The following is a 10,886-nucleotide window of genomic DNA, read 5'->3' on the forward strand; positions in this document are numbered from 1 at the left end:
ATTGAGAGTGTCTGCCGCAGGAAAATTAAACATAATGTATATTTGTCTCATTCATTCACACCACTCTACTCACCAATAAGACTCAATGGAGTATGTACATGTTATTGCTTGTCTGTCTGTTCTCATACTATATTATATTCTTATGTTGTTATATGTAGACAAAGTTTACCTTAACACTTAATATACTACAATACACAATAATATAGCTATGAAGACATTTAAATTTAAGTGTTTATTAACGTGCAACTTTTTTTTTTTTTTTTACTACATAACCATTTATTATTTGTTTATAAACAGCCTCCACTTATGGATTCCTACAGTAGTTAGTACATAAATAATAATTATATATGCTCAAAATTACATTAGTGTGTTATAGCTATTTATTTAATGTTTATATACTTATAAATGCTAAATAGGAGTGTTAAAGTAACATGTTTAGATTGGTTAATGTTCCCATCCTCATTCTTCAAGCACACGTAAAGATTTTAAGTTTTTGTAATCTGTTTAACCAACAGATTATTAAGAAATCGCGCCGGCTAAACACAAACATCCGAGGAATCACAACAACACAAGGTGCAAAAGTGTTACGGTCTCTTGGTTTCATCAAAAGCTGTGCGCAGTTTATATTTATTGTATTCTAAATTTACATTTAAAAAAAAATGTCTGCCCATGTCTCGGAACCATTATGAAACGCACAAATTCAATATACATCTCATTGTATTTTTTTTTACAGAGGGTAAAAGTATATAGGCATGAAGGTGGCATTACTCATATTAAGGCTCAAAAGAATCAGAAAAACAAACATGAATAAATAGAAAAAGTGCTAACCTTAGCAGAAAAAAAAAAAAAGAATGCCTTCTCTTGAAAAACGAACAAAACTGCAGCGTGGAAAGTGTCACGCTGCAGTTACCCAGCAAAGAAATTCACTGAAGCCATCTAAAGCATGTGGTGTGACACTGGGCCTGAACATAGGCAGAGTGAACTCAGGAGATTAGTGTGAAGGAGCAGTGGACATACTTTAGTTGGGCATCTGTACTTATCTATAAATCATAACGTATACTGTTCCTAAACAGCATATCACTAAACATTAACATCTAGGAAAAAAAAAATGTGCTCCGATTATTCAGTCAGATGATCAGCAGCATCTTCGACATATTCAGAAAGTCGTCTCGTAGAAAATTCTTCAGGAGCTGAATCCAATTGATTTCTCTTCATTATATCGACTAATTTAAAGAAAACCTGACAAAGTATATTGGTAAAAGTTAAATTTCCGCATGTCAGTTTTGTTAAACTACTTAATTTCCAATACTTAACCATGTTTGAAATCGCCATTTAAAAACAGTTGAAAGCTTTGGGATATTTTTTTTCTTAAAAAGTTTTAATGACATGGGTCATTAAAAGTCATGCACGCTGCAAATAACTGCATGCAGTAGTTATGGTAACCCATCCAAGCACTTTATTTATTAATAGTCATAAACACACACAGCAGCTTCATCAGAGGAGCCTACGCCCTCTTGACTTTTGAATGTGGAGTATTTATACGGAGAGCCATTTGCATGTCACAGGAAGCAAAGGTCTGCCACAGCTGCCTGTAACATTTACCTGATAAAGAAAATAAACGTTATGTGGATTGATTATCAACTTCATATATATTTGAGATATATATATATATATATATATATATACACATATATATATATATATATATATATATATATATATTTATAGATTTCTCTTCGCTCGCTCACTCAGTTGCTTTTGCGCACTCGCACATTTATCCCACTTGCTCTCATTTATTTTTGTTTACAATGTAACAAAAATGGTGACGGGCCTGAAATTACAATCACCAAAAACAAAACTCAGAAAAATAAGAGGGAGGAAGGAGGGTGAGGCCAGGGAGGACTGCTGCTGTTTGCTGCCCATCACTGACAGTTGCAGCAGAGAGGACACAGTCTGCTTGATGCTCGGACATCAAAGAGGCGGCGGCGGAGGCTCCTTCCCCATAAAGCTGCGCTCTCTAAGCTGGAGATTCTCCAACGCCACATCTAAAGGCATGATATCCACGCAGCCCATGGCTCCGAAGTCGGCGAAGTCTCGGCGCTCTTCCTCGTCGGAGGAGGAGCTCTCTTCGTGCATCAGCGTGGACAAGAGCAGCTCCTGGACAAACAGGCTGCGGTCCGCACGCTCTCCTTCTAGAAACTGCCGCTCTGCTTCGGACATCTTAGGTTCATTCAACCTGGAGGAAACAGTGAAGATTACATTTAAATACTTTGAGATGATACACTTCAGTTAAAATGTTCATTCATCTAAATATGTAGGTTTCCTGTTTCAAGTCCTGATACTGAGGAGGATGAGCTTAATAATAATAATAATAATCAATCCTTTATTAGTCCCACAATGGGGAAATTATTTCTCTGCATTTAACCCATCCCGGAGGAGCAGTGGGCTGCAATGAAGCGCCCGGGGAGCAACTTGGGGTTAGGTGTCTTTCAAGGACACCTCGGCATGTTGCCGGTAGAGGGGCTTGAACCACCAACCTTGTGGTTACGGGACAGGCGCTCTACCTCATGTGCCACAGCCGCCCCCACAGCTTGACTCCAGAGCCAGGAGGAACTCATCATTACTTTGCAAATGATTAACCTGTTTTAAATCAACAGGATTATTGCTGGCAGATATAAATCCACTCAAGTTTACATAGTTAATAATACAACCCAACAGAACCTTAGCATTGTGGGAACAGGAGTCCTCAAAAGAGAGAAGCGTACGGATGTAACAGAGAAAAGGTCAACTACAAGAACTAGGAATGTTTTCAAATCTCTCATACTGGCTTCAGCCTTTTGGCCTTGGCTTGCTTTACCACAAAAAAAAAAAACTTAATTACATTGGATTTTACACTTCAGCTTCAGTGTCTGAAAAGGTGTTTTAAAAAGTCATAAAAAAGGATAAGACTTGTGATATTTAATATTTTTCTTATTGTCAACAAATCTAATAAAAAGACAGACACCGATAATTAATCCTTGTCTGTGTAACCAAAGCCTGAGATATTTGGTTCCTTTGAGGCTTAGACGCTCATTGTTCATTGTCCAGAAATTATTAAAAATATATCAGTGAGCCACACTGGCATTGTAGTTTATTTTGAGTCGATCCTGCAAACACGGTGCTGCTGCTGTAAATACTAGCCAGTCGCTAGTGCACTAAATAAGCAGCTGATATAGTCCCCAATAAATGGTCTCATTTTACTGTCTCACTACTATTTGCTGCAAACTACAAAACCCTGGCTGTTCAGGAAATGATTGAGCTTTTCTTTAAAACAAGTTTAGATCCATGGCTTGTTTTTAAACTGGAGCCATTGGGTTTTGGTTAGTAGTAGAGAGGTTGTAAAGTACTGAAAGGGACTAGTTGAATATAACAAAAATATAGAATATCTCCAACCTTATCCTTTATTATCAACAGAGGAACTTGCAAACATAACTGTAGCAAGATGTACGTCTCTAAGATCATTTTAGCACAAATGATCACTTTGTGTATATTATAGTGCCGTTAACACATTATTTTTTTTTAAATAACCCAACAATTGACAACTAGCAGTACTAAAGTATTACCAGAATTCAATATTTTCTGATCATTGTATTACAATATGAACCATTACCACTTTAAACTTGGTGGAGGCAAAAATCAACTGTCAAAAGAACTGTACATCATATACGTTTATATAAACAAAACCATTGATTTTCCAGTCAACATCACCCTCATTCACTGTTTAATGTTTAATAATTACTGTAACTCAGACTATTAAAAAGACCACCAGGCCTTACTCACCGTGATAATAGGAACTGGGAGCTGTGGGACGATGATGAGGGATTGTTTTCACCCACAATGGCAGTGTTGGCAGTTGCTGTGTTGGGTGGAGGGATGGCGTTGCCGGAGTTGCCCGGGTTGTTGCCGCGCCGTGTGGCGTGGCGGCCCGTCTCCACTTGCTGTCGTGCTGCCTGAGCCTGCTGCCGCTCCAACTGCAGTTGCATCTGGAGCTGCTGGAGCTGCGAGGCTGAAGGCCCTGATGAGTTTATTTGCCCCCCCGCCGCACGCCGCACACCTGACAGCTGAGACAACAACTCTGCAGGAGACACAACATTAAAAACAGGCGTCACTGTTTGTTGATTCTAGATAAGTCATGATTCCAAAAGGCAACACTGTAGATACCTGTAAGAGGAGATGAAGGACAGAGAAAAAGCAAGTGACCAATATGATGAGCCATTATGAGTAAGGTTGATATATTTACTGAATATTGTTTTCTATATATAAGAGAAGAAAAGATTAAAAAACCTAAAAAGTAGATCTGTTCTTGACATATTTTGTTTAAATTGAATAGCCTACTCAAATTGCCAGAAAATACCAAGAAAACATAATGCAACGTACAGCATATTGATTGATTGAGACAAAAAAAATGTGGTTTTATGTTAAGAATGACCTGTATGCTCAAAAGTTGTTGTTTTTTTTACAAAAAACGCTATCAAAATAGATAGCTTTCACTCAAACAAAGCAGGGGCTTTGATGGTATGGTGTTGTTTGTTACCAGCAGATGGACCAGTTCATTCTATTTGTGAGAGAAGAGTATAATCTGCGGTACAGACTAGAACATTTTTTTTTTTTTTTATACCATTATACTTCCGATGCTCACCTGCAATTGGGTCCATTGCCTCTCTGTTACTGGGGGTGTAAGTGGAGCTCTGTGATGAGGAGGATGAGAGTCCCCCTGTGGAGCCGCTAGTAAAGTGCATATTCGTCCGCCGTGCTCTGGGACCGCCCAGTCCACGTCCAGGGTGGAACATCCTACGTACATGTCGAACACTGCTGGACTCATCGTAAAAGGACTGTCAAGGGTAAACGCTGTTACATGACACAAAATATAGTATCGACATTTTTTTTGTAACAATACATATAGACAATTTATATATATATATATATATATATATATATATATATATATATATATAGACACTAGATCTGGAAGACACAGAAAGGATATTAAATCTCTTGGCGCTCTGTGTTCAAGTGTGAGGTGAGATGTAAAGTCATCTGTGACATGGTTGGGATCCCCTCCTGGCAAGGCAGCACATATTGGACAGATCTGAAACAAGAGGGAGAGGTTCCTGTTTGAGATGGATGTTCTCTCCCTGAACTAAATGCAAGTGTGTTAAAAACCTCAATAAAACAATATAAATATTATATAATAAGTTCTACCGTGTTCAAATGTTGTTAGTATGTGGCAACGTAACAAGTTGCACATCTGAGATCAGCTATTGCTCATACTTATCCAAAAAAGTTTACAGGGATGTTTACATAATATCTATATAGTCAGTTATAAGCAGTACTAGATTCAGCATTGTGCTCCTACAACACTGTCAAACTCAAAATTGGTGTCAACATTACCCACAATGCAACTCTTCAGTAAGATATTGGGACGCTAATAGCTGCTAATGTAGCGTCAAGCCTACAGAAATCCAAAATCCCTGCATATGGGGGCGGCTGTGGCACATAAGGTAGAGCGCTTGTCCCGTAACCACAAGGTTGGTGGTTCAAACCCCTCTACCGGCAACATGCCGAGGTGTCCTTGAGCGAGACACCCAACCCCAAGTTGCTCCCCGGGCGCTTCATTGCAGCCCGCTGCTCCTCCGGGATGGGTTAAATGCAGAGAAATAATTTCCCCATTGTGGGACTAATAAAGGATTGATTATTATTATTATTATTATTATTATATTTATGGGGGTTTTCAGACTTGTAGTCTTCAGCCCCAAAAGACACCAACTCAAGAGACATCTCTTGAGGGCAATTTATCAACTTCTCACAGCTCCATCTGGAGGCACAACATGCTTTAAACAACTGTTTTCATAAATGCAGTAACACTCCCCGAGACCTGCAAATAGACTTTGAGTTGTAAAATCAGTGGAAATCCCTTTTAACACTAAGTGGGAAGGCGTGAGTAAAAAGCTTCATGTACCAACATGAGCATATTGTTTATGGGACAATGGGGACATGTTTATCAGCTGAGCTATTTTGACTGATTAATGCATCAAAGAGTTGTGTTAGGTAGCAGTATTATTTAACTTTGGTTAAAAAGGATTATAATCCTTTTAAGCCAGCAAGACTTGACTCAATGAACCAATGCTTCAAAGAGCAACTGACTGATTAGCTGATCAACTACAGTTATGATAGTTGGTTAAACACCATATTTCAACCAAAAAACACCAAATATCAATATTCCCTTGTTCCGGTTTCTTTGATGTTTTCCCATTGTCATGAATGATAGTAAACTGAATATTTTTGGATGATTCGACAATAAACAACAAATCTGCTGTGGGTTATTAACATTTTCAATGTTTTCTTACTTTTTATAGACAAAACAATTAAATGAGGAAAAATTGGTTCTTTTTTTTTTTTAAATGAGGGTATATTAATCAATAATTATAATTGTTATTTGAAGCCCTGAATCAAACACACTGGGGAAAAAACGAGGTAGCGCACACTGCATAGCAAGACCATAAAACGATATTCATACAGAACATTTCACCACAAGTCCATTAAGGGAATTACTACACACATCACACTACATCACAATCTCTTGTTTGTATCAGAGCACTTACTGTACACACCAGTCCCTATTGTGCATCAAATTCGTAATGTAGAACCCCAGCAAATGAATCCCTGTGCATTAACCGCTCTATACAAACACAGCAACAGGTTACAGAAACCTTCCCTCTATATCAGTTGTTTATAAATATCGAAAAACAAGGATGGCATTGTTGTATATTTTTCCTCTTTTCAATGAATGAACATATCTTATTCCACTGAGCCAAAGAGCTCCGTTGTTACCTAAAAACTATTTAAAATACATCAATGAACCACATTGTTTCACTGGGTGACATGTTTCTTCATTATGATGAACACAGCCACTGTACAATATTTTGAGTCAATCCAACACTCACCATCCTTCTGCTGTAAATACTTATTAGTGCAACAAATGTGCACAAATTAATCCACAGCTAAAAATAGTCCCTAACAAAAGCAGCATTTACTCCTGTTTGAGTAACATTTGCTAAAAACTACAGTAAGCTGTTTAAGGATACAGCTTGCGGAAAAGTCTAACTATATATGAATGAGAATTTTAAAAGATTTACATCCTTATTAGAAACAAATGGCCTAGAGACTGAGTGTGCAGACAGGGTTGGAAGATTAAAGTCAGGTATTGGGTGATGGAATAATTTTTGATTTTATAATTTCAAGGACTTCATTGACAGTAAGAGAAGTATAGAATAACACCAGCCATAGTTAACAAAGCCCCTCACATTTAAACAATGGCACATTCTCTCCGCAGCGTAGCGACTTGGTTTCACTTGGCAGAGGTAACTGGAGCACAAATACTACTGGTTGGATAAACCTGTGGACTACAAGGGTCTCTTTTTTTTCGCCCAATCACTGCTAGTGGTGCTGCCAATGTCTGACAGACTACCTGCTGGCCAGCCAGGAAGGTGTCAGCACTGTCAGACGCTGTCTGACCCTGTCTGGCCTTTGTTCACTCAGCAGTCGACAACACTCCATAAAATCCATAATCCATAAAGGTCTCAAGCTTGTACATTCTGGGAAGTCATCTCAGCTGACTGAAGTGCGGCGTTCAACAGCAATAGCAGACTGAACTGTAGTTATGCCGACTGACCAGAGCAGAAAAAACAAACCCTGCGTCTAATGACTTCAACATAACGAACATATGTGTATGGCATAAGCAAACTAGACTGCTGGAGTCGTCTACGGATGCAAACAAAATTAGTTAACATTGTGATCGTATTCAGGACGAAAACATCATATTACAGTTTAAAATCTGTAAACATGTTCCACAATTCCTTGATGTGTGCAATATACTCACCACCTCTGTGGAAGTCTCTACATGTTCTGAGGTGACATGCTCCTGTAGGGACGTCTCTGTGTAGCCCATCTTGCCACAGTAAGGACATGTGAATGACTGGGGTTGCTCTACTGAAAAAGTGTCTCCTCCATAATACAAGTCTGAAAAAAGGACAGTAATAACGCAAATGTTACTGTTTGATAATCAACATTCTATTCATAAACACAATAATAGCCCAAATTAGGCTGAATAGATTACATGAATCATCACTCCAATCATAATAACTATTTCGTAGTTGTGAAATATGGTATTTATGGCATGGTAAGTTTCTGTCTGGGCTTTCAGACAGCTGCTTACCATAGTCTACCCTGGTTAATATACACTGCATGGGGTGCTCTGTGGTGTGTCTTGTTGTTGTGGCTCCGCTCTCGTAGCACGATGCGCACAGGTCGTAGTCGTAGCAAATTAAACACTTGAACCGTCTTCCTCTAAAGTTCCCTTTTAAACATGCATCACAGCTCACACCTGCAAAAGAGAAAAAGAGGAATATCAAGTCAAATATGTGTACCTGGCAATAAAGTAACAAATTCCTTATAACCGCTTCTGCACGGCTGACAGTGATAAAGCAATCTCTATCTGCGGGCCAGTCTCACTTTCATGAGCATGTGATTTGGAGTGGCACCAACCCACAAGTGCCAGCAATGAAGAACTCTGGCATTCCAGTGAACTTCACATGCAAGGTCTCAAAGGCACAACTCAGGGGCATTCCACAGGCGTTGACCATCTGAAATCTGTTTTCGTTACCGCATTTGTTACTCATTCATAGGGCTGTCCAAACCTTTTTAGGTACATTGCATTTTATATTTATCAAGATCTACATGAACCAAATCGGTAAAGAGAAAGTAAAGTGGAACCAACCAAGGCAGCAGACAAAGAGTCAGATGTTTCTATATTCTCAAAATAGCTTTTTATTTTTCATACGTCGTCATCATATCAAATATGATCTACTTGTCCACTCTTTACTATGTGATTACAGTTAAGAACCATTCAAGCACCGGCTCACTACTCTGCAGACAAAACCAGTTATTGTCTATGACACATCATTGTTACCATTACACACAATATTCCAACTCCTGCCCCACAGAAAATTTCCTTTGAAGGAAAAAAAACAAAACCTTATTTGGCAAACTTGGATTGTAGGTATGCAAGTATTGTGAGAATGCCCTTTGTTGGACTGATCTGACGTATTGCAACAGAAGCTTAAAAAACAAAAGTAAATCTCCACATTTATTGACCAAACCCATGCCTGAATAAATAAATCGACTGGCAATGTGCAGATATCACATGTATATGATGATTTCGGCACAGGCTGAAAACTCACTCAGAAATACTACCCTGAGCCTTCCACTTAGCACTTATTGTATTGGTATTAGTTTGTTGCACTTATTGTATTGGTATTAGTTTGTTGCACTTATTGTATTCGTATTAGTTTGTTGCACTTATTGTATTCGTATTAGTTTGTTGCACTTATTGTATTCGTATTAGATTGTTGCACTTATTGTATTCGTATTAGTTTGTTCCACTTATTGTATTCGTATTAGTTTGTTTCTGTACTTTTGCTCTGGTTTATGCTCTTAGATGCTTGTTTAAGAAAGGAGATGCACTTATGACTTCTGGTGACTAGTAGTTCTCTTGAATACCTATGTTGAATACACTTACTGTAAGTCGCTTTGGATGAAAGCGTCTGCTACATGACTGTAATGTAATAATGTAATGATTAAAGGTCTGTTGCACAACAGCAAGTGTTACAGAGGCTGAGAAAAAACTGAAACATTGGTGTGCTATTAAAGACTCACCTCAAAGGGCTAGCCTGAACACAATGGACAATTTAAACAGTTGTTACCTTTATTTTCCTTACATACTTCAGTCAAGATAAAGCAAAGTTACTCCAGCTTTATTTGGGGCTGTCTGGTGTTTTGCATGGTCTGGTGATTTAACAGGATGTCTGTAAATGATGTGAAGAATGAAGACTAGCCCTCCCATGTGGTTTACAGTTAAACATACAGTAACTTAACCCTGGCTAGCTGGTAGCTAACTAGCTAACTTAAGTGATTGGTTTGTGGTCTGAGGCCTCAGACTTTCCTCTTGATGACAGTGCATTCACTAACAACACTATGTGTGCTACAACACAGGACAGTGTGGTGCTAACATCAAATCAACCAGAATACAAGTACAAGAAGAGCATGGCTATAATATGACACATAACATACATATTATTGTTTTTTTGGGGGTTGCAGCATTGAGTCCTAGCTGCACCGACGACTCCTTGTCTTAGCTAGCATGTAGCCTAGCCAAGCTAATGCTAGGCTCCGCAATGCTAGCCGAGGAGCTAGCTGCTCAGGGCTCCGTGGACGTGTTTATCAACTCACCCTCATGTCGGGACATCCTACAAACAGCAGCACGGCCCCTCTTCGGGCTCCCCAGCGCGGTGAACGGAGGGGGGACGATGCAGTGTGTTAGATACTAAACTGGGGGAGGAAAAGCCTTCACAGTCGCTCCTTTTTCGAGCAAGATGGATCCTCCAGCAGCTTACAGTTTGTTCTGCTTCCCCTCCCAGAGTGTCACTTATCGGCCAGTGCTAAGGGTGGCCGCTAGGGGGCGCACTGCTACATGAAATCACAAATAAAGGAGGTGCTTTTGTGACCTTATTGTTGCCCCACAAGAATCCCCCTCCAGCATTATAATATTATAGATATTTTGTTTATTTGAGGGGAGGTAGACTGCAAACAGTATACATTTTATTTAATAAATAAAAAAACAAAACAATAAAGGAAATACAAAAATGATGGGAAGGAAAGGGAAAGTCATGTTCTAGAATTTAACATAACAATAAAAAAGAAGAATGTACTATATGTAAAGCAGATTGCAAACACTATACATTTTTATTTAATTCATAAAAAAACAATGAAGGAAAAACAAAAAGTATGGG

The 10,886-nt window shown here is 38.8% G+C and overlaps 1 protein-coding gene across 1 annotated transcript; it reads right to left on the minus strand.

Moving 5' to 3' along the window:
* Nucleotides 1–584: 584 nt before the first annotated feature.
* Nucleotides 585–10,525, minus strand: kcmf1 (potassium channel modulatory factor 1). Its single transcript, XM_054612632.1, has 7 exons — nucleotides 10,327–10,525; nucleotides 8,255–8,422; nucleotides 7,919–8,058; nucleotides 5,027–5,128; nucleotides 4,679–4,862; nucleotides 3,820–4,114; nucleotides 585–2,236 (listed from the first exon to the last, which is right to left on the minus strand). Exons 1-7 carry the CDS (start codon nucleotides 10,340–10,342, stop codon nucleotides 1,972–1,974), a joined length of 1,170 nt encoding a protein of 389 aa, XP_054468607.1. The 5' UTR covers nucleotides 10,343–10,525; the 3' UTR covers nucleotides 585–1,971.
* Nucleotides 10,526–10,886: the final 361 nt, after the last annotated feature.

Source organism: Anoplopoma fimbria, chromosome 14, assembly GCF_027596085.1.
Source record: "Anoplopoma fimbria isolate UVic2021 breed Golden Eagle Sablefish chromosome 14, Afim_UVic_2022, whole genome shotgun sequence".
Taxonomy (NCBI): Eukaryota; Metazoa; Chordata; class Actinopteri; order Perciformes; family Anoplopomatidae; genus Anoplopoma; species Anoplopoma fimbria.